The sequence below is a fragment of the Euprymna scolopes genome, chromosome 21 (assembly GCF_053919585.1).
Source record: "Euprymna scolopes isolate OS-2025 chromosome 21, ASM5391958v1, whole genome shotgun sequence".
Lineage (NCBI taxonomy): Eukaryota > Metazoa > Mollusca > Cephalopoda > Sepiida > Sepiolidae > Euprymna > Euprymna scolopes.
This window is the reverse complement of record NC_136502.1, coordinates 13,462,505-13,488,384: the sequence shown is the minus strand read 5'-3', so window position 1 is coordinate 13,488,384 and position 25,880 is coordinate 13,462,505. Positions and strand designations below refer to the sequence as shown.

The following is a 25,880-nucleotide window of genomic DNA, read 5'->3' as shown; positions in this document are numbered from 1 at the left end:
AATAACGAAACGAGGAAAGAAAAAGATTGAAATTGAAAATGATCATTAGTTAAATGAAGTGAAGAGAGAAACAAGATGGCGAACCACCATTTTTTTTTTTTTTTTTACTTCCACGAACTTAACCGGGAAAATCTGTGTGTGTGTGTGTGTGTGTGTGTGTGTGTGTGTGTGTGTGTGTGTGTGTGCGTATATAAGATTTATGTGCAGCCAATGATGCTTGAAATAATTGAGAGTAATGGTCTCTTCATATCAGTTGTGTGTATATGGGTAATAAAGCCTGGCATGCTAATGGAAAAACATTATTTTCACCTCATTTAATCAACTGACGATAGAATCTAATAGCCATGCTCCGGCAATAAGAACGCCATTTTGTTTTTTAAGACATTTTATAGAATTACTAGTCGTATTTGTGCGGACAGAGACATGTTTTTTTATTAGTTTTATAATAAATCAAAATACATTTTTTTAAGATAAAAAAGATTTTAAAAATTTCGTCTGCACTTATTAAAATTAAAATAATAAAACAAATGTGAATGTAAAATCCTTTAAAAAAGTATGAATTACTAATGTATTTCTCCGAGCAAAGCCATTTTTTATACTTTCATAATAAATCAAGATGCATTATGGTTGATTTTTTTTAAATAATAAAAAAAAATTAATTTCGTTTATATTAATTAAAATAATAAGTAATTGTAAATAACAAAAAACGAAAACGTGTGGGCGAGTTTAAATCTTATCTATTTCAAATTGTAAATAACAGAGAAACAAACAGAAGTACATAGAAGCTAGAAGTAACGTTAAGAAAGAAATAGCGACAGCTAAGAGAGAATTTACAGAAACCACTAAAAAACGCATCGAAGCACAAAAACTAGGAACTCATGACTTCTGGAAAATCTACAGCAGTGTAGTAAATAATAGGCAATCAGCAATTCCCCCACTAACCAACAATCAAGAGGTTGTTTGCTCAGCAATCGAGAAGGCTAACATGCTTGCCAGTCAGTTTGCCTCAAACTCCACACTGGACCCTTCCAACCACCCCCTACCTGACTTTCCTTTCCAGACAGTATTCAAGAATTCTGACGAAAGAACTGACCCATTAAATTATCGCCCCATTAGCCTCCTCCTACTTTTTGCCAAAATATTTGAGACCTTAATTAACAATGCTCTAGTCCATCACCTTACAGATGCTAAACTTCTGACTGACAAACAATATGGATTTAGACAAGCCTGTTCCACAGCAGACATCCTAACTGTAATCTCTGAACGTATATACCATTCACTGGACAAAGCGGGGGAGGGCAGAGCGATAGCTCTAGATATATCTAAGGCTTTTAACAGGGTATGGCATGAGGGTCTCCTCAGGAAAATTAGATCATACGGTATCACTGGTAGAATACTCAACATAATTAAATCCTTCTTAGATAAGAGAAAAATCCAGGTTATCCTCGACGGTCGTACATCTAAACAATATGATATAAATGCGGGAGTGGCCCACGGGTCTATCCTTGGACCTCTACTGTTCCTAATATTCATTAATGACCTCCCCCACAAAATTGCCTCTGAGATGGGTATATATGCTGATGACACCACACTCTATAACAGGCACGACAGGAAAACAAATGAACACATATCTAAAGAAATGGCAGAAACACTAGAGGATGACCTCCAATCTGTAGTGGAATGGGGACAAAAATGGATAGTCATGTTCAATGCCACCAAGACTAAACTAGTTTCCTTCAATAATTACAAGAAACCTTCTCTACCACCTATAGCAATGGCCAAAGACTCTTTATCTGAGAGTACATCTTTCAAACTGCTTGGCCTAACGTTCACAGGAAACATGAGTTGGAACAATTACATTGAAGGCATTGCCAGGGCCGCTGCAAAGAAGGTGGGCTCTCTCTACCGTGCTAGAAAACTACTAACACCCGAAAGTATCCTGTACCTCTATAAGGCAACCATTCGCCCATGTATGGAGTATTGCTGTCATATTTGAGCTGGTGCATCTGCTACTAGTCTCTCGGTCCTTGACAAGGTTCAAAAGAGAGTCGCAAATCTGATAGGCACTAAACTGGCATCTAAGCTTCAGCCTCTGTCCCATCGACGAAATGTTGCATCCCTCTGCCTGTTCTACAAGTATTTAATGGTGAATGCTCTGACGAACTGCAAGCACTTGTGCCCCCTCGACATGAACACCCTCGACAAACCCGACAGGCTGCTAAATCCCACCCCCACACTGTAGAGATCCCTAGATGCAAAAGATCTTTCTACTCCAGTAGTTTCTTCCCCAGAACCGCTAGTCTTTCGAATTCCATTCCAGGTCCCTGCTTCCCCAACTGTACTGACGTGCAGAAGTTCAAGTGCAACATAAACCGACATCTTGCTGCCAAAATCCCTACATAGTACCCCAGTAGTTGTTGCCCCTGATAGTAGCCGCTGCACCAAATTGGCAATGTGCCTTGTTTGGGGTGAAAATGTAATAAAAAAAAAACTTAAAAAAAGAAAAATTATGTCACGTTTAAAGATCAAGAGGGAAATTTACATTATATGAAATGTTTTTTTTTTATCTACAGCATAAACCCATTGCCCTTCTTGTACTTGTTAGACTATTGAAATTAAGAAGCCTTGAGACTGATATTCCCAAATAGGTGACTATTTTGAAATATCAGGCGCTGGCAGTACGACAAAACTTCCCTGCAAAAAAAAAAAAAAAAACTAAAAAGGAGAAACAAACAAAAAATTCAACTATGTAGATGACTTTAGCAAGTACTTTACTGTAACTTTTTTTTTACTTTTGAAATCACGACTCTATAATAATATATACGAAATCTGGACAAATTAAAAAATTTAAGCATATTTTACGCCCGGGTGAAGCTGGGCGCCCTCCCCTACTAGTATTATATATATATATATATATATATATATATATATATATATATATATATATATATATTTCTCTTTCTATGTCTATACTTGTGGTCATGTCACTAGTAATGGTGCTGGAGGTAAACATTTCATCTGGTTATCCGCCTGACAGTCAGGGACCCGAACCTAGGATTAACCACTACGGAGGCTGTCCTATCAGCAGGTGCAAAGTACCGGGGCTGCTGTATTGCCATTTGATGAATAGATTCTGGACCATACAGTAGTTTCTGGTAGGACTTCTGGATGTCATACTAATGGGTAATTGTTACAGCTTTACCTTATCATGTGCTACACAAAAAAAAAAAAATTCTTGTCTTTTTCTCTCTTACTTTCCCTAGCTGTCCTGCTCCAACTAAGTCTATTGACCTGCTCCACAAATCCCAAAACCTCAACATGACAAATCTCAACCCACCCCATAAACTTAGAACCCCATCCTCCAACATAGACCCCTACTACCAGGTCTCCTTCTTCAACATCAGGGGTCTACATTCCAACCTTCCAGAGGATGAAGCACAATTACAGGAGACAAAACCGGACATATACTTTCTAAGTGAAACTGACATAGGGCTAACCATTTTCTTAGATGAATTCATAATTAAGGATACTCTAACTTAACATCTAAATCTGACCCCCAAGATCGCCATGGGCATGGAATATGTGCCTACATTAAAGATGGCTTTCCATGTGGTAGGGATATCTCCAGAGAAGACCCTAATTTACCTTATGTGTGCTTCCAGGTTGCACTAGATTACACCACTGCATTTATATTTGCCCTCTATCGCCCCCACAACAGTGGGGTTACTATCTTTAAGAGTATTAAGAAAATTGACCACATCCTCTCTGCTCATCCTTCGGCTAACATTCACAGTTGCGGTGACTTCAATGTCCATAATGTGGAATGGCTGACCCACTCAAATAAGACCAATGATGAGGGGAGGTTCTATCATGATTTTGCCATTGCCTATGACCTCACTCAGATTGTTCATGAATCCACCCGTGTGGCCGATACTACCAGTCAGTATGCAAGCCTTCTAGACCTTTTCCCTCACAACTTCCCCTGAGCTATGTTCATGTTCCATTCTATCTTCTCTGGGATCCTCCGACCACTCCGTTGTAGCAGTTAAGATAAAAATGAAATGTAATAAGGCTTCAGACGTACCTCTCCACCGTACTGTATATCAATACTCTATGGCTGACTGGGATATCTTCCGTACATTCATAACTGATCTACCTCTGCATTCCATGTTTAAGAAGGATGTGTCCTCTATAGTATCAGACCTGACGGAATGGTTAATTGTAGGCATAGACCGATTCATACCATCAAAAAAATTCCCACAAAGACCTAACAGCCAGCCATGGTTTTCTCCAGAATATGCTGCTGCCATCACGCACAGAAATAACTTTTTCCATACCTACCAACATAATAGATGCACTGAGACTAAAGCTGCTTTCAGGACCGCAAACAACCACTGTAAAAGAGTAATAAAAAATGCAAGAGAGCTATATGCACAGTCCGTTAAATCCAAAGCAGCTGAGCAGCGGCTTGGTTCCAAATAGCAAACAGGATCTTGAACAGAAGCATGCGTTCTATCCCAACCATCATCAATGGACCTGAGGTCATCTCGTCAGCATCCGACAAGGCCAGACTATTTGCTAAAAACTTTGCAGCTAATTAAACCCTATGCGACAAAGGTCATCAACTTCCCGTATTTCCTCCTATAATGGACAACACGCTATACAACATACAAATATCTGTGCGTGAGGTCGCCAAGTTAATCAAGAACCTTGATTCCAGTAAAGCAACTGGCCCTGACGGCATTCCAGTTATAGTGCTGGAAAAGCTTCAACCAGAACTTGCTCCCATACTTACAAAACTGTTTAAGCATTGCCTTAAGGAGAAGTGCTTTCCAACACCCTGAAAAACCTCATCAGTATGCCCTGTATTTAAGAATTCAGGTGAAAAGTCATCTCCCTCTCAGTACAGACCAATAAGTCTTCTGTGTGTCATGAGTAAGTTGTTGGAATCCATATTAAATAAAGAAGTAGTCAACCACCTCAACAGAAACAACCTTCTTAGTGACATGCAATATGGTTTCCGCTCTGCAAGATCTACAGCAGATGTGCTAACGGTTATATCTCATAGGATTAGTGAATCTCTTGACAAAGGCTTCCTTTCCAGGGCAATTGCTCTTGACATATCAAAGGCCTTCGATGAGGTATGGCATAAAGGCCTACTTCACAAGATTTCCAGCTACGGTATCACTGGAAATGTTTTCTCAATCCTTAAATCATTTCTCTCCGATAGGTTCATAAGAGTAGTGGTTGATGGACAGAAATCAGAGGCCTGCAGTATTAATGCTGGAGTCTCTCAGGGGTCAATCCTGGGCCCAACTCTCTTCCTGATCTACATCAATGATCTCCCAAAACACATACTTAAATGATTCGTTGATATCTATGCTGATGACACGACCATCTATGGCAACACAGCAAAGGCCGTAAATGACAAAGTTCTCTCTAATTCTCTCTCCTCTAATCTTGAACGCGTGGTACAGTGGGGGAAGAGGTGGCTGGTCACTTTTAATGCATCCAAAACCAAGCTTCTATCTTTACATCATCAACGCTCTGATCCCCATCTGGCATCAATTGAAATGGATGGCTCTCGTCTAGGAGAGGCTCAATGTTTCGACAAGCGTCTGGATTAGACCTTTACTCCTGATCTGAAATCGAACACGTACATCAGGTCTGTTGCCACGGATGCTGGAAAAATGGTAGGATCCTTCTACCGCTCCAGAAGATATCTCACTACTGATGCAATTCTCTATCTGTATAAAAGCCAAGTATGTCCAAGGATGGAGTACTGCTGCCACATCTGGGCAGGAGCTGCTAAAAACAACCTATTCTGTCTTGACAGAGTACAAAATAGACTTCGTGGCTTAGTGGGGGGGTGCCCTTTTCTCTTCTCTGCAGCCTCTCTCCCACAGAAGAGACGTTGCGAACCTGTATTTGTTTTATCGTTATTTCCATGGAAAGTGCTCGTTTGAGCTCCAATCTCTCGTTCCCCCTCGCCAATCTTTCATGAGAAACACCCGTCTGGCTGAAACTACTGTCAATAATTTTCCCCACTTTTATCTGTGCCTAAATCCAAACGCAGATTCCATGAGCAGAGCTTCTTTCTCAGAAGTGCACGACTGTGGAACTCTTTTCCGTTTGCCTGTTTCCCACCTGACTACAACTTGGATGTCTTCAAGTCCAACGTAAACAAATTCCTGACAAATCGCCCCTTTAAGTAAGACACTCTATCAAATCTCCAATACTAATGATTACTACAATACTATCTCATTGATTACTGTACACGCAATAACCCTTATCCATGAGTGGCCTCTGGGCCTTGATAATCTGTGACCTCCATGTAATATATATATATATATATACATACATATATATATATATATAATACTAGCGCCCCCTCCTCCGCTGGTATTATATATACATATATATCTATAATATAAAGCTGAATGCCTGTGTGTGTGTGCGCGTGTGCGTGTGCGCATGTGTGTGTGTGTTGACTATTTATAAAAACTGATTACATATAATGATAGAAGATGCATCGAGACACAGAAATGGGTATGTTTGATCTGACAGAACAGTGGTTCATTAAAATTGTGCGGTCTGCGTTCGCGCCTGGTCCACAAAGTATGGAAATAATAAATTGAAAAATTAAAAAAAAGCGTTTACAAGTGTTTTTTATATAGATGTACATAATAATACTTTGATAAGTATGTTTTAACTTAAATAAGGATGGTATAATAAAATTGTGGGGTCTGCGTTCGCGCCTCGCCTCCATAGAATGGAAATAGGCACAAACTTTAATAAAGACTTTTTATATCTATCTGCGTAAGTATACTTTGATAATTATGTTTCAGTTGGAAGAAATATGGTATAATAAAATTATGGGGTATTCGTTCGCGCCTGACTTCCATAGAATGGAAATATGTCACAAAGTTTAACAAGGTTCTTTAATATAGATCCACAGAATATTGTGATAAATGTTTCAGTGTGAACAGGTATGGTATAATAAATTATGGGGTTTATCTATTTTATTTTTACTTTCATCATATTTTGCTTTGGTTTTGATACCCCCAAATTGAAGCTATCTCATTACAACCCTTCGTTTTCATAAGCTATCATACTTTCATAAATCAGAGTCCATTTTCTGTAGGCTGTTTTTGAGCCCAGTCAACGACGGGTACATTTGCTAGTATATATATATATATATATATATATATATATATATATATATAATACTCGTATCATATATATATATACAATATATAATACTAGTATCATATATAATACTAGTATCATATATATATATATATATATATATATATATAAATATATATATTTATATGCATATATTCATATATATATATACAAATTTATATATATTTATATATCTATTATATCTATAAAAGTGAACGTGTCTGTCTGTCTGTCTGTCTGTCTGTGTACATTTCCCTACGCAATAACTCTGTCAATTTTTAGTCTATAGACTCGAAATTTGAAATACCGGGTACTGAGATTTGGAAAAATCGATGTGACGGGTGTCAGCCAGAAATTTGGCTGTTAAGGGGTCAAATTTCAACGATTTGACCTTTAAGAACTCTACCAAACTCCTCCGACAATTTTGGGTCTAGACACTTGAAATTTTAGATTTAGGTTCCTTGAACCTGGATCTAATTTAATAAAGTGATTTGAGCCCGAAACTATAAATTTTAAGGGGTCATAATAGGGGTCAAATTAAAAAAAAATTTACTCTTTTTTTTTTTGCTCAGCATACACCTCCAAACACCCGGGCAACGCCGGGATGAAATGCTAGTATAATATATATATATGTATATATATCTATCTATAATACTAGCGCCTCTCCTCCGCTAGTATTATATATATATATATATATATATATATATATATATATATATATATATATATATATATATAATACTAGCGGGGGAGGGCACCCGGCTTTGCTTGGGCGTAAAATACGTTTAAATATTTTGATTTGTCCAGATTTCGTATATATTATCATTGAGTCGTGATTTGAAAAGTAAAAACAAATATTTGGTGACATCAGCTAGAATCGAAACCGAAAGCAAACTGTAAGCATTCAAAGCTGGTGAAGTTACCACTGTACCAACTTGACACGGATATGAACAGAATAAAAATTACAAATTAAAAATAAACTAAGATTAATCTACAAAATATATAACGATTTTAATAATTTTTTCCCATCTTTAATCGCTTAAAAACTATTTTAATCGGCTAAAGACCCATAAAAGAACGTTTCATAAAAATCCAATCATTTGAGACCCCTAGCGTCGCTCTGTGACTTTTAGTTTCGGAGGAGATAGGGTTTGAAAATATGGAGACAAACAGACACACCAACAGACATATAGCCTCATATATAACTTGGATAGTTAGAAGAAGAGAGTAAATTCAATTCTATTAGAGGAGATTATCGGATAATATAAAGCTCAACAAATTTCAATGGAGCTTATATAGGTAGTCTGGCCCTGTCGGTGGGGCATTAGAATACGCCGATTGCTCCCCCTGCAGAGGGTAAAAGTCCCTCAATGGGGGTCCTGGATATGACCTTAAACTATATCCGATTGTGAGGCCCCAGCTTGCGGGCTCTGGGGAGTGTGGAGCCACCCTTTAATTGCCATTGCTCCCAGGTCCACTCTGACCCGGAGTAGTAGTACCTGTTAGGGTCCCAACTATGGGTTAAATAGAAACTGACTTGCAAAAAACAAATATATTCTATTAAAAAAAATCACCAGATTCGGCATTAAATAACCTGAAAAAGATTGATATGCCGTAAAACAAAAACAACCAACTATATAGTTTGCCTTATATATATATATATATATATATATATATATATATATATATATATATATATATATATATAAGGCTACCTATATAAGCTCCACATATATTTATGTGTGTGTGTGTATATATATATGTGTGTATATATATATGTGTGTGTATATATATATATGTGTGTGTGCATGTATATATATATGTGTGTGTGTGTGTGTGTATATATATGTGTGTGTATATATATATGTGTGCGTGTATATATACATGTGTGTGTGTGCGTGTGTTTATTACTAGTATTCTGATCTACTATTTATGACAGAGCCCAGCAAGAAACACCTGAAATAGGTCGGTGGTTCCATCAGCTAAAACGTAATGAGAATAATACTTTCGATAAGAGTAGTCCAAACAATCCACATTATTAGTATGTAAAAAAATTCTAAAGATGAATATCTGCTCTTTTGTTCAACAAAAGTTTTTCATCGATTTTAATTCTTTCCTTTCTTTTTTCTTTCAGATACTTTCAATTACCAAAGTGATCGTTTGCGAGTCGAACTTTGCTTTTTTTGGTCACCGAAAATGTCGATGTTGGTTTTTCTGCTTTTCTTGACTCTGGATTCATGCATTGGTGTGGACCTGACCTATTACGTGGATGAGGGGAAGAATCCGGGTACATTAGTGGGGGACATTGCTGATGACTCGCACGTCATGGACAGTGTCTCTCCTAAGGACCACGTACTCATCACCTTCAGCCAACTCCAGCAAGGTACCCGGGATAGCCAGCAGTTCTTTCGCGTATCTAAGAAGAACGGCAAACTGTACACCACTCAGGCCCTAGACGCCGACACAATGTGCGAACGAAACGAGGAGTGCTTCAAGATGGTTGACGTAGCCGTCAAGAAGGCAATGTTTCTTAGGGTCCTTGAAATAAAAATCATCATCCGGGACGTGAATGACCATCCACCAGAATTCCCAGACAAGAAGGTCACCATAGAGTTTTCCGAGAGAGATGGAAAAGGTACGAAACTCTCAATTCCAAACGCCATCGATAAAGACGTCGGTGCATTAAATTCTCAGATAAACTACCAGTTAAACGAGAATAACTTCGAGCCATTCACGTTGTCTATTACGAATAGAGTGAATGGAAAAGCCAAACTTGCGATACGGTTAGAAGAGAGACTCGACAGAGAAGTGAAAGATTCTTATATCGTACAAGTGATCGCCGAGGACCGGGGTTCGCCCCCAAAGCAAAGCATCCTTGATGTGCACATACTAGTTAAAGATGAAAACGACAATACGCCAACATTCGCGCAGAATATGTACAACATTTCTGTAAAAAATGAGAACTACGGAACGATCCCCCTGGTTATTTTGTCTGCAAAAGACATGGATGCTGGCCAAAACGGTAAAGTGACATATCACTTCAGTCCTGACACGTCAAATGTGGCGAAGAACCATTTTGAAATCAACAGAGAAACAGGGGAGATTTATCTTCGTAAAAAATTTTCGCCTGGTCAAAAAACTAATTATAAATTGTACGTGGAAGCAACAGACGGAGGCGAGCCGCCGCTCAGTTCTATCGCCATGGTTCTTGTTAAGGTAATAAACCAGCAGAACACCGCTCCAACCATTGACATCAACTTCATTTCGGCCTCGTCAGGAAACACGGTTACTATTCCTGAAGACATCAAAGTGGGTAGTTTTATAGCTTTCATGAAGGTCACCGACCACGATGCTGGACAGAACGGCGAGGTCAACTGCATTCTCCACCACGAAAAGTTTCAGCTGCAAAACTTAGGAATTAAAAAGTATAAAATCTCCATAAAGAATTCAGTAAACAGAGAAACAAAAGATCACTACGAAGTAACTATTATTTGCCAGGACAAGGGCTCCCCTCCATTGCACAGTGAAAGCAAAATCTCCGTCCAAGTCGTCGATGTAAACGACGTCCAACCTCAGTTTTCTCGCGAATCATTCAGCTTTGTCGTTCATGAGAACCAGGAACCCGAGTTCCCGATCGGCTCCATCCCTGCCACTGACCCCGATCTAGGACCCAGGGGAAAGCTGACCTACTCGCTGCTTTCACATAACAACCAGATCCTGCCATTTCAAATCTCAGACGAAGGTCTAATCGTAACCACGGAATCGCTTGATCACGAATTTCAGGATATGTATAAGTTTCAGGTTTTCGTGAAAGACAATGGTATACCGCCATTAAATAACACTGTCAATGTTACAGTCGAGGTTCGTGACCGAAATGACAATGCCCCATATTTCACCTTCCCCAGCGTCAACCCTTTCTCGATGGATATCGTTCACTACCCCCATCATAAAAACAACATCACCCTCGTGAAGGCATCAGACAGAGACAGCCGGGAAAATGCCTTTCTCAAGTTTGATCTGACATCGGGTAACGAGAAAGAACTCTTCATGATCAACAGATACACGGGCCTGCTAACGTTCAGTCGGAGAGTCAGCCAAATGGACGCTGGTGCATACGAGCTGGGGTTTATGGTCAAGGACAGCGGTACGCCGGTTATGTCGGCTACGACCACCCTGTTTCTGACCCTGACCGTAAGCAATCAAACGTTTGAGGTTGTCAATCACTTACATATGGACACGGATGACATGATTGACCTCAACCTGACCATCATCATAGTGATGGTGGCCGTGACAATTTCCGTCTCATCAGTGATTTTCATCACCTTGTGTATCCTCCGTTGCACTGACCAGAGGAATTCGTTGGGTGGCCGAGGGGGTCACATGGTTGGGAAGTGTGGGACAGATAAGCAGCACTTGACTGCGAGGGGGAGCATGCCAGTTGGCATGACGACAGATCACGGTCATACAAGGAGCCCCCAACTAACAGGAAGTCGTATCGAACCCCATTCGAGTGAAATGTCTTGCAGTGCACTTAAAGGATCAATAACGGACATAAATAAACATGGACATCAGTGGATAAACCAGCATTGCAGACAAGTAACGGATGGCACAGGTCAGGTAAGTGTTGGATCCGTGGCTTCAACATTTTTCTTTCATATATTTTGTCTTTAAAAATAAGTTAAAATAGTATGGAAACCATTCGCATATATATATATATATATATATATATATATATATATATATATATATATATATATATATATATATATGTATATATATATATATATATATATATATACGAATATATATATACATGCGAATATATATATATATATATATATATATATGCGAATATATATATATATTTATAAGACAATGCTAACCACATTAAAGATAGAACATTAATACCTATAAACTCTGTAAATTATAAATCACAACAAATTTATTATTCGACTGTACCTTTAAGTTTGTATATCCATTGTCAAATGACAAATTGTGGTAATGTCTAATTTACAGAATTTATATTCATTTCCTTATAAATACTTGTATGTACTTACATACTTTATGTATATATATATATATATATATATATATATATATATATATATATATATATATATATATATATATATATATTAAGGACTATCCACTTATCAAGTGTTTCCTTTTCAGATTAAATATGTTTTTAACTCTTTTTCAAAGTTTTTTTAACATGTTTTATTAACTATATATATATGTATGTATGTATATGTGTGTGCATAAATATATTAATATAGTCAAGCCACGCTGATAAGCTGAAGAGCAGTGAAACACGTGAACGTAGATTATATATATATATATATATATATATATATATATATATATATATATATATATATATATACAAAATACTTTATTTTGAACATTTTTTTGTTAAATACGACAAACAATTTATGTCTGCATACTTTTGTCTTGATTCTTTCTAATTTCCTTATTATTTTCTTGTTTCAAACGCGAACTGGCTGATGTATCTGCCATATTCGCTTTTAACCCTAGTACTTTCGGATCCATCCATTTTCAGGGGAGGTTATCAATCAAAAACATGGTATTTTTTCTATTTCCGTTCATCTTACTCGCTTTATTTGTTGGCAATTTATTATTAATGCAATATTCTCCATTTCTAAAACAGTTAAGTCTGATGAACAGATAAACTTTGTTTATATTAGACTATCGGGGGGGGACTTTGCCCGGTCGTAAAATACGCTTAAATATAATATTTTAATTTGTCCAGATTTCGTATATATTATTATAGAGTCATGATTTCAAAAGTTTTAAAAAAATATTTGGGTGCCATCAGCTAGAATCGAAACCGAAAGAAAAACTGTTGCATTAAAGTTGATGACGTTACCACTGTACCAACGAGATCCAAAATGAAAAATAAACTAAGATAAATGTACAAAATATATAATTTTTTTTTTCAATTCCGACCCATTTTTGAACCCTTAAAACTATTTAACTCCGCCATAGAGCCATAAAAGAACGCTCATAAAAAAAATCAATCATTTGAGGTTTATAGTAACGCTCTGCGAATTTTAGTTTCAGGGATAGAGTTTGAAAATATGGAGACAGCCAGACAGACAGCCATATAGCCGAAGGGGGGGGGGTGCATGCTTTTGCACGGTTTTGCCTAGTCATAAAATACGCTTAAATATGATATTTTAATTTGTCCAGGTTTCGTTTATATTATTATAGATTCGTGATTTCAAAACTGTAGAATTCAAAACTGGTAACGTTGGAATTCTATGAACCAACACGCATAGCAATTGATTAATAATTAATAATTAAAAATTTAAAATAAGATTATTGCACAAAATGCATAAGGATTTTTTCAATTTTGATCCATTTTTGATCCCTTTAAAAATTATTTTAACCGGGAAAAGACCCATAAAAGAAGGCACATAAAATATCCAATCATTTAAGGCCCCTAGCGCCACCCTGCGAATTTTAGTTTCGGAGAAGATAGTTTGAAAATATGGAGACAGACAGACAGACAGAAAGACAGACAGAAAGACATATAGTTTATATATTAAACTAGTGGGGAGAAGGGGGGGACACCCGACTTTGCTCTGCTTTGCCCGGTCGTAAAATACGCTTAAATATGATATTTTAATTTGTCCAGCGTTTGTATATATTATTATAGAGTCATGCTTTCAAAAGTAAAAAGAAAATATTTGGGTGCCATCAGCTAGAATCGAAATTGAAACCGAAACAGTAGCATTCAAAGCTGTACCAACATGACACGCATATGGACAAATTAAAAATAAACTAAGACGAATATACAAAATGTATAACGATTTTTTTAATTTTGAACCATTTTTGACCCCTTAAAAACAAATTTTAACCTGTTAAAGACCCATAAAAGAACAGTCCGTCAAAAAGTCAATCATTTGAGTCCCCTAGCGCCGCTCTGCGACTTTTAGTTTCGGAGGAGATAGAGTTTGAAAATATGGAGACAGACAGACAGACAGACAAACATATAGCCTTTTATATATTGATTTTTTTTGACAAAGTCTAAGTTCCGCGGTCCATTTCTTGGAACTTTATATTGATGTTTCCATCCTTAGGTCGGTCATGAACAAAGCGACCGCGACGGGTGTCCGTATGTCACTTGTGCCTGATTTCAATTAACGTAAATGTAAGTATATATATATATATATATATTTTTTGATGTTCAACCATATGTATAAAAACGACAATTTTACACCAACCTATTATATCTTAACAGGATCTTTTCTTGAAAACCTGACTTTTTTTTTTTTTTTTATTACAAAGGCATCACCACATTATCAAGGCCCAGAGGCCACTCAAGGATAAGGGTTAAAGAGTGTACAGTAGAAATTGGTCAATATAGTAATCATTAATAATGAAAATTTGGTAAATTTAATAACATATGGAACGGCTCATCAAGAACTTATTTACTTTAGACTTGAACACAACCATATTGTAGTCAGCCGGAAAGCAGGAAAACGGAAGACAATTCCATAGGCGTGCAGTTCTAAGAAAGAAGCTTTGTTCATGGAATCTACGTTTAGGTTTAGGCACAGATAAAGAGTGGGGGAAATTATTGATAGTGTTTACAGCTAGACGAGTGTTTCTTGTGAAAGTTTGGCGAGGGGGGACCATAGATTGAAGCTCAGTTGAACACTTTCCATGAAAATAACGATACATCAGAGACAAACTCGCAACATCTCTTCTGTGAGATAGAGGTTGCAAGGAGGAGAAAAGGACATCTCCTACGAGGCTACGAAGTCTATTTTGAACTCTATCAAGGCAGGACAAGTCCTTTCTAGCAGCTCCTGCCCAGATGTGGCAACAGTATTCCATCCTTGGACGTACCTGGCTCTTATATAGGTAGAGAATAGCATCAGCAGTGAGATATCTACTGGATCGATAGAAAGATCCCACCATTTTTCCAGCGGCCTTGGCAACAGATTTGATATACGTGTTCCATTTAAGATCAGGAGTAATGGTCAAGCCCAGAAGCTTGTCAAAACTTGAGGCCTCCTGAAGACGAGAGCCATTCATTTCAATTGATGACAAATGTGAATTAGAATGTTGATGATGTAAAGAGAGAAGCTTGGTTTTAGATGCATTAAAAGTAACCAGCCACTCCTTTCCCCATTGTACTACGTGCTCAAGATCAGAGGAGAGAGAATTGGAGAGAACTTGGTCGTTTACTGTCTTAGATGTGGTACCATAAATGATATTTTTTAGTTTTCCTTCATTTTTCAAAATTTAGAATCATTTTTTTTTTAAATCTATATTTTATATTAAATATTTCTACCCATAATATCACTACAGGGGGATATAAAAATAGGTTACTAGTGCCATTCTTTATCTATAAAAGAGTGGTTTTGTACATAAATAAAGCAGTAGATGTATGTATACATGTTTATCTGTAAATATTTAACCGATGAACGCTTAAACTATTTTAGTGTTTCGCATTATGTGTGTCTGTAAATATTTCGTATTATGTGTGTCTGCAAATATTTCGTATTATGTGTGTCTGCAAATATTTCGTATTATGTGTGCCTGTAAATATTTCGTATAATGTGTGTCTGTAAATATTTCGTATTATGTGTGTCTGTAAATATTTCGTATTATGTGTGTCTGTAAATATTTCGTATTATGTGTGTCTGTAAATATTTCGTATTATGTGTGTCTGCAAATATTTTGTATTATGTGTGTCTGTAAATATTTCGTATTATGTGTGTCTGCAAATATTTTGTATTATGTGTGTCTGTAAATATTTCGTATTATGTGTGTCTGCAAATATTTTGTATTATGTGTGTCTGCAAATATTTCGTATTATGTGTGTCTGTAAATATTTCGTATTATGTGTGTCTGTAAATATTTCGTATTATGTGTGTCTGCAAATATTTTGTATTATGTGTGTCTGTAAATATTTCGTATTATGTGTGTCTGCAAATATTTTGTATTATGTGTGTCTGCAAATATTTCGTATTATGTGTGTCTGTAAATATTTCGTATTATGTGTGTCTGTAAATATTTCGTATTATGTGTGTCTGTAAATATTTCGTATTATGTGTGTCTGTAAATATTTCGTATAATGTGTGTCTGTAAATATTTCGTATTATGTGTGTCTGTAAATATTTTGTATTATGTGTGTCTGTAAATATTTCGTATTATGTGTGTCTGTAAATATTTCGTATTATGTGTGTCTGTAAATATTTTGTATTATGTGTGTCTGTAAATATTTCGTATTATGTGTGTCTGTAAATATTTCGTATAATGTGTGTCTGTAAATATTTCGTATTATGTGTGTCTGTAAATATTTTGTATTATGTGTGTCTGTAAATATTTCGTATTATGTGTGTCTGTAAATATTTCGTATTATGTGTGTCTGTAAATATTTCGTATTATGTGTGTCTGTAAATATTTCGTATTATGTGTGTCTGTAAATATTTCGTATTATGTGTGTCTGTAAATATTTCGTATTATGTGTGTCTGTAAATATTTCGTATTATGTGTGTCTGTAAATATTTCGTATTATGTGTGTCTGTAAATATTTTGTATTATGTGTGTCTGTAAATATTTAACCGATAAACCCTTATACTATTTTAAGCGTTTATCGGTTAAATAGTTACAGTCACACGCGTATACATACATCTACTGTTTTATTGATGCAGAAAACACACTTTTACAGATAAAAATGGCAGTAGTAAACATTACAAAAATAATACTAAACTGAAATTAACACGAAAGACTAATCATACATTATAATGAGTAAAATCTTTGTTTGGATGAATAACGCGTACAGAAATATCTCGACAAGTTGAAATGCAAAATGTTTATTTCAACTTGCCGACATACTTTTTATTACTTTTGCGCATGCGTAAATTCATTCATAACTTGAAGTGGTTTAATTTTAAATCTTTTTTGTCTAATTGTTGATAGCTCAAACGGTAGGGAATGCAGCTGAAGCGCTAAATGTTTTGGTTTTGAGTCAAGCTGATGGCACCTATTTTTTTTTTTTTTTTACTTTCGAAATCAGCACTGTATAATAGAAACAATATAATATTAAATAAAGAATTTGCTCTGTAATAACAAATCCGGAATTTGCATAAATCAATAAATATTTAAGCATATTTTACGACCAGGCAAGTCCTTCCCCCTCGCTAATCATAAATAAATGTGTGTGTGAATGAAGCGATAATCTAATAATTTAACGACCCAATTATACTGTAATAATAAAATTTAAATCAATGTGTAGTATCTGTTTTTGATACCACGCTTCAAATTTTCTCTGTTTGCTCAGTGAAGGATAATTTTTTTGAGACTGAAGCAATTTTTATTATCACTTTTCTCCAGCCCAAAGTGTCCATTTTTGGGAAGCTAGATTTTCACGCAGTAAAAACCGACGGTGTCCAACTCTGCCCTCATGGAGAGGCAGGTAAATAAGGGCAACATATTTATGTTGCTTCAAGACTTGAGGTATCAAACCGACCATCGGAATACTTACTATGCTAATGGACAGAAAGTTTAAAATTGCTAAACTACCTTGATTCAGTTTTTGGATAAAAAAAAAAATCAGTACACAAAATTAAGACGCCGGGCGTGACCTCGGGTTAGCTAAATATGGAACGGAAGTTACTAAGTATGAAGCGAAATACGACACCATATGGACAGACTTCTTGTTTTATAATAAAATAATATAATAAAAAAGACAATAAACATTTTTTTTTACATTTCTATAAATATTTTTTAATATTTAAAATATATTCATATGGAAATATTTTTTTTTCAAAACATGTAATTTAAACTTTCATAGTTTACATTTCTATAAGTATATTGTTTAATATTTAAAATATATTAATAATTAAATTTAATTATATTAATAATTAGAAAAATATCATTTTATTACATTCCTGTGAAGAATTTTTTTAATATATGCATACTTGCATTCTTAGATAGAATGGTTCTCACACATAATTTTGTTATAAATAAACTATCATAAAACAATTGAATTACGAAATTGAAATCGAAGTTAATTATTTTTTTTTTATTGTTTCACCATAGCACAAGTAGTATTAAAACTAAACTAATTTTTGGAAATAAATTAACTCTACATGGTTTCGTATTTCGTTTCATGTTTAGTGACTTCCGTTCCATATTTTAGCTAAATCGAGTCCACGTCCGGCGTCTTAACTTTGTGTACTGAATTTTTGGACTTAATCCAATTTTTTAACATTTTACCTATATTCATAACGCTTTGTAACTTAAACAGGTTTTAATGGGTGTGTTTGTTTTACGGCACATCAGCCCGTTTTTTTTTTGTGTTTTAATTTTAATGTCTAAAAACAATTAAAAAAAAAAGCTTGTCTAATCTGTTTTACGTCATATAAACTCGTTTTAGGTTATTTAATATCTAAACACAATAGGAAACTCGTCTCATCTGCTTTATGCCATATCATCTTTTTTTTTCAAGTTTCATATAAGTTTGTTCAAACTATGGATGGGGCATCCTACTGGATTCCAGACATTCACTCGCTATCTCATATATTCCTACTCAGATATCTTTTTTAAGATTCTAACCGCGCAATTGTTTGTATCTCTCTTGCACCTGGTCCACCGGGTATATTTGTCGAGTAGTTTTTTTTTTAATTATTTTTCATGAGTTCATTTGCTCTTTTAATTACTGGAATGATAGAGATCTTCCTAAGATTCCAATTTCTTTTCCTGTCATACATAAGACTTTGGTATTTCGTTATCTTTTCCTTCTCAGATCTGTTTACGCATCTTCTATCCTTGCATCATCAATGCTCATATTCCCATTTGGCATCAGTTGAAATGAATGACTCTCGTCTTGGGAACGCTCCATGTTTTGACAAGCTTCTAGTCTGACCTTTACTCCTGATCTGAAATGGAATACGTACATCAAATCCGTTACCAAGACTGCTGGAAAAATGGTGGGATCGTTCTACTGCTCCAGTATAAGAGCCAAGTATGTCCAAGTATGGAGTAGTGTTGTCACATCTGGGTAGGAACTGCTAGAAGCAGCTTATCCTGCCTTGACAGAGTTCAAAATAAACTTTATAGTCTAGTGGGGATGCCTTTTTCTCTTCAATGCAACCTCTTTCCCTCAGACGTTGCGAGCCTGTGTCTGCTTTATCATTATTTTCATAATAAGTGATCCCCCCTGGTCTTAGTTTCTCGAAAAACACTCATCTATCTGAAACCACTATCAATAATTTCTTCATCCGTGCCTAAATCTAAATGTAGATTCCATGAACAAAGCTTCTTTCTTAAAACTACAGACTGTAGAACTCTGTTCCGTTTTCCTGCTTTCCAACTGACTACAATATTATCGTCTTCAAGTCCAATGTGAACAAATTCTTGATAAGCCATCCCCTTAAGTAATCCAATTTACCCAATTCGCACTACTAACGATTACTATGATATTTTCCCAATTGTCTACTGTACACTCATTAACCCTTGTCCTCGAGTGGATTCCGGGCCTTGATAAGTGGTGACTCTTTTGTAAAAATAAAAAAAAACCATTAAAATGCTTATTTCATCTGTTGTATGACTTATTAATACTATTTTAGTTATTTAGTTGTATATATCCATGTTTTAGACCTTTTAATGAAAAAACATGATAAAAGTCTTTTCTAGACCTTTTTATGGCATATCAACATATTTATATGAAAACACAATAAAAACTCGTCTTATCTTTTTATGGCATCCCTCGTCGGGGTGAGGGTGGGGGGCTCAAAGGTTGGGAAATTAGAATTCGAACCCAACACTCTAGAGAAAGGAAACAACAACAACTGCCAAGTAATCCCGTCGGAATTCCCTGATAAGGGCGTCTCAGACGATTGACAATAAACTAACTCCTTGAGAAGGTAAAGCCTGGGATGGGAGAAAGAAAGCCTAAAAGGTCTTTCTTATCTGTTTTATAGTATATCAATCGATCTTAACTGATTGAATGACAGACTATAATAGCGGGTTTGTCTCATCTCATTTTTTTACAACATATCAACCTCTTTTTTGCGCGATATTCACTGGAAACAATTCGTTGTAAAGAATTAATTGAACTCAAGTTTCTGTTTTACACATAATTCTGGCAAAGGAATAAGAATTGCTGTTTTCTAAGTTGGAATCTGGCTATTTAACACTTATTATTGTCTAGTTTTTTTTTTACCTTAAAGTAGTATTTTTTATCTCCTACATCAAGTGGCTTCATGTCCTGTCTGGAGCGATTTCCATTAAAAAAATATTCAAGGGAACTTATAACTTCATGACTTTCCCACAAGTGAAAGCCTGCAAATGGTCACAATAGATTCGAATAGTTTTGGAATTGCCGATTCCTAAGTCTGTGATAATATCCATTAGATCAGAAACGGGCACTTTTATTTCTTATCTTTCTATGATTCGTTCATTGTTCATTTATTCCCTAGGAAATGGATCTCATAGTCGGCCATATTGATTGACTATAAAAAAGCGATAAAATTACACTGATATGTCCTGAAAGTTGTAACAGTTTACTGCACCCCAGTGGCCATCCCCTAGGAGTGGGGATTTTTTCCACTTGGATCCTATCTCAGGCAAAACGAACTACACAACTTAGATATCTATCTAAATAGCCCTGGGGTCCCATAAAAGTAAATATTATTTGCCATTATTATTATTAACTTGACCGGAACGGAAGTGATTTCCGTTATTCCCGGGCTCTGAATCTCCTCTATTTCAATAGGAAAAGTTATCTAGGAGCGGCAGCTCAGTGTGTTTGCGTTGGATTTACTGGGAGATAGAATAACAAAGAAAAATTAAATATCTATGTTAATATTTTTGTATATTTAAAAAAAATAAATAAATGAAATAAACAGCTAAAATTAAGCTTGCCTACTAAGCAAAACACACACACATACACACAAACACACACATATGTGTCACTTTCTGTTGGTTCGTTGTTTTTGGTTTACGGCATACCAACCCTTTTCAGGTTATTTAATGCCGAATCCAGTGATTTTGAAGAACAATTTTTTAATAGAGTATATTTGTTTGTTTTTTTTAAGTCGGTTTCTATTTAACCCATAGTTGGGACCCTAACAGGTGCTACCAGTCCGGGTGAGAGTGGACCTGGGAGCAATGGTAATTAAAGGTTGGCTCCACATTCCCCAAAGCCCGCAAGATGGGGCCTCACCAAGGTCATATCCAGGTCCGTCACTTTCTCTCTCTCTCTCTCTCTCTCTCTCTCTCTCTGTGTGAGTGTGAGAGAGAGAGAGAGAGAGATAGAGAGAGAGATAGAGAGAGAGAGATAGAGAGAGAGATAGAGAGAGATAGATAGAGAGAGAGAGAGAGTTCCTTCCTCATAGATTCCGAAACAGCTGAGCCTATCTTTTGCTAACTTCACATAAAGCTAATATATATGTATGAGAGTGTTCTTAGATACGATTTGTACAGAAATTCATCTGATAGTAGTTTCTTAACTCTCTAATCTTTCCCTCTTTATTCCTATATTTCAACACCGACAATAATCCACACGTCTATTTTGTCTTTTTTACATACACCAAAATTTTATTCCTTCTTCTTATTTTTAACAACATGTGACGGAACCTCATGATATTAATTCCCTATGACACTGAAGACCTGATATTTTCATTGCAAACTTTGCTTTCGTATAAGATGTATCGCCTGAAGAGGTCTCTAGTGTCTGGTGTCTTGTTGGCGGAACTAACTGACCGAAACATGCTCATGAATGTGTAGCAACACATTACTTCTTATGTAAAAACAAATAGAAAGTACATCTTGTCTTACTTCAGTATTGAGCACTCTTGTATTAACTTCGTAAAGCTTCATTGGTTACTTTACCTTTGAAAATATTAACCTTGTATTATATATATATATATATATATATATATATATATATATATATATATAATTAAAATTTACATATTATCCTTATATTAGAAACTATTGCGATAATAAAAACTCAATAATTAATACGTATTCGTGTTTGTTTGTTTGTTTGTTTGTTCACAATTTGATAACAGAATTTACAGTTTCACAAATTAATTTTCATAATGAAAACGGACTTTTATATACTTATATTACAGCAGGATTTCTATATATACTATGTATTCGATGGAAATCTACATTCAAAAATCTAAAAAAAAATTATTTTAATAATTAACTCCATGTTATTAATGGTTATATAACGGAATAATTGCGTTGACACACTGATTCTCGTCAGATCACAGAAGTTAAGCAACGTTGAACCTGGTTAGTACCAGATGGGTGACCATTTGGGAATTCTAGGCGTTGTATGGACTCTCCGTTTATCTCGGCATTTATTCCCAGTCGTCCTGAACATACACTTCACTTGCCATTAGTATTTAATAATGTCGACTCAGGAGAAGCGTAATTAAAGAATGCCCACCTCCAGCTACAAACATTTCACGCGCAGGCACCCCTTCGTTGGTATCCATAGTCTGTCAAAGATTGAAGGAGCCTGTGTTTCTATTATTAATGATTATTAATAAGAGAATTGTTTTAATTGTTCTGATTATTAATATTATTTGAATTTGATTTATTTAATTTATTTTAAATTTAGTTCACATTTAATTTATTTCAAATTTAGTTCACATTTAATTTATTTTTAATTATTATACCGTCATCAGTTGTGTTTAAGAACGGGTGTAAGCTTTATTTATTGGAATTATGAGGGTTATTTTCTCTTTCGGCTATGAGAGTTATTTCCTCGTTTGATTTTCATAGATGAAGATGAATGTGGTTTATGCTCCCATAAATCCGACACGTATTCTCTTTCAGTAAAATCATACCAGTATTAAGAGTATAAAGATATTCAGTGTATATATATATATATATTTGAGAGAGAGAGAGAGAGGGGGGGGAAAGAGAGAGAAAGACTTATTGATAATCAAAAAAATAACAATAGACAAATAAATATGTATCACAGTAAGAGCAAAGCTAAAATGTTATCAAAAGATTCAAGCAGGCATATATATATATATAGTCATCCACATACAGTACTGTCCCGTCGTATCACAGCTCATCAGTGCGGCTACACAAGCAACTACCTCAAGTCAGGATCGAAATTCGACCGCCCAAACGACAGTCGGCGTTTCAAATCATTACGCTATTCAGCTGCTGCTATCCTGGGAACTGAATTAACAACGTTTTGACATTGTCCAAACGCCTAAGCTCATTTTTTTTTAAAACAAAGAGCATCGCTTAATACGCTAATGGCGGTTTGTATATCACTTCCTAACATGCTCAACGCAAGATAGGAAGCATTATGTATATATATATATATATATATATATATATATATATATATATATATATATATAAGGAGAGAGAGAGAGAGAGAGAGAGAAAGAGAGAGAGACTTACTGATAGTCAATAAAAAACAATAGATAAATAAAATGGTAATTGTATATCTTAGTAAGAACAAAGCTAGAATATATTGTCGAAACAACCAACCATTTCTTAACCATTTTGGATAATTCATTTACATTGGAATAAGTATAATTTTATTTACACTGGAAACTTTTATGTGCTTCTAAGGGATAAGATCGTATTAAAAACATTTATTGGTTTAGTCGTTTGGATGAGATTTTATTAAATAGTGACGGGTGCACGCATCGAATCAAGTAAAAATAATTGGGTTTGTTTTCAGACAGATGAATGACCACAGACACAATTAGAATTACGACTGGAAATACGTAATGTTTGCCATAAAAAGAAACCGTAATATATATATATATATATATATATATATATATATATATATATATATATATATATGTGTGTGTGTGTGTGTGTGTGTGTGTGTGTGTGTGTGCATAGTTACATATATATGATCATATATGTAGGGCAAAATTTCCCTCGATTGATCAAAGTCTCCTGAATTTTTCTAGTCAAAAAGATTCATTGAAAATAAATAAATAAAGCAGTAAAACAAAGAAAAATAAAAAAAAATTAAATGGTGAATCCGATGAGAGTAAAAAATGAAAAACAAAACAATGGACAAAAAAAAATATTGAATAAGAAAAGTTCAAACATATGAAAAAGTGATGCGCGCTGTAGTAAAAAAAAAGGGAGGACCATTATGTGTATCGAATGGATGACTTCCTGGTCATTTAGATGGTAGACCTTTTAAAAAATCTAAATATCTCAACTATTTGTTTCGTTTTTGAAATCTTTATCTATTCCATACTCAATAAAGCAAATCAGTAGAACTACAGTGAAAGCACATCTTTACAGTCATATATATATATATATATATATATATATATATATATATATATATATATATATATATATATATATATATATATATATATACTAGCAGGCTGTCCAGCGTTGTCCATCGTAAAATACGCTTAAATATATTTTAATTCATGCAGATTACGCATTTATTATTATAGAGACAAATTTTTACGGATTATTATATTGAATCTAATATATAGTGCTAAGATCAAAACTATATATATATATATATATATATATATATATATATATATATATATATATATATATATATAAAGGGCAAATATTTGATAAAACATGTTAAAAACACTTTGAAAAAGAGTTAAAAACATATTTAATTTGAAAAGGAAACACTAAATAAGTGGATAGTCGTTAATCCGCGGAGTTTCGAAGAAATATTTTCCTTCTCATCAGAGGGTATGACTTAGCAAAATGCGGGATCGGATTTTGCTTGCAAAAGTATTTGATGAAACTGCAAGTAAGTCAAAGATCTTACTTGATAACAAAAAGTGAAGCAGAGGGAATAGGGAGAAGAAAAAGATGATTTCACGTGAATGGATAGTCTGATAAAAGGTAAAATCCAAAAATGCAAATCCAAGAAAGTTAGTTAAATTTCCATTTCCACAAGTAAAATCCAAGCGAATCGCGTAATTGGAAGATGGTCCAAAGTAATCCAAAAGGTAGAAATCTGTGGAATAATTCACAAATGGGTACAAGGAAAAGGGAATGAGTTTAAATATTATTAAAAGGAAAGTAAGGTGTGCGTAGAAAAAAGAATTTTCAAACGACTGTCAAGGTTGAGCTCATTCTCCCAAAATTAGCACTTCGGTTTCTACGTAAACAGATAATTTATTTTTATCTTTGGTCACTTATTATAGACATAAATAAATAAAGGAATTAATTCTTCTTTGACATTTTTAAAATTTGAAATGAATTTGGAAACATTTCCGAATTGCAAATTCCACATGTATTCAACAACTTGGAAGCCATTTAACTCCAATAATTTTATAAAATAGAGATTAAAATATTGCATGTAGTTTTATAATAATTAAGTTCAATGAATAATTTGATGACCAAACGATACTTTAAGGAATAAATTTAAATTTTCAAATTCTATTTAAAAATAATAATTTCAGTTTGGCGGTGGTCGTCACAGCAAAGTTATTTTAGGAAATTAAAATTGAGCCCTCTTTAAGGAGTTCTATTCATTATAATGATAGGGAATTTAACATTTAGCATTCTTTAGCGAATGATTATATGTGAAAAGATGGAAAGTTTTGTAAGCATTTAACATCCAAACAATGATGCTGGTAACAGTAAGAGGATTTGATACTGAGAGGGAGTTATTTCCTCCAACTTTCTCCATCATAAACAAAACAGAATTCAGTGAGAAA

The 25,880-nt window shown here is 34.8% G+C and overlaps 1 protein-coding gene across 2 annotated transcripts in view; it reads left to right on the top strand.

Annotated features, from left to right (window-relative positions):
- The window catches only part of LOC145242001 (protocadherin beta-15-like), a 263,875-nt gene that overhangs the window by 177,861 nt on the left and 60,134 nt on the right, over positions 1-25,880 (top strand). For both annotated transcript variants that reach the window (XM_080104889.1, XM_080104888.1), the window contains exon 2: positions 9,323-11,805. In XM_080104889.1, coding sequence (XP_079961015.1) covers positions 9,385-11,805 — 2,421 coding nt within the window. In that variant the 5' untranslated portion in view covers positions 9,323-9,384. The remainder of the gene's footprint in view (positions 1-9,322; positions 11,806-25,880) is intronic.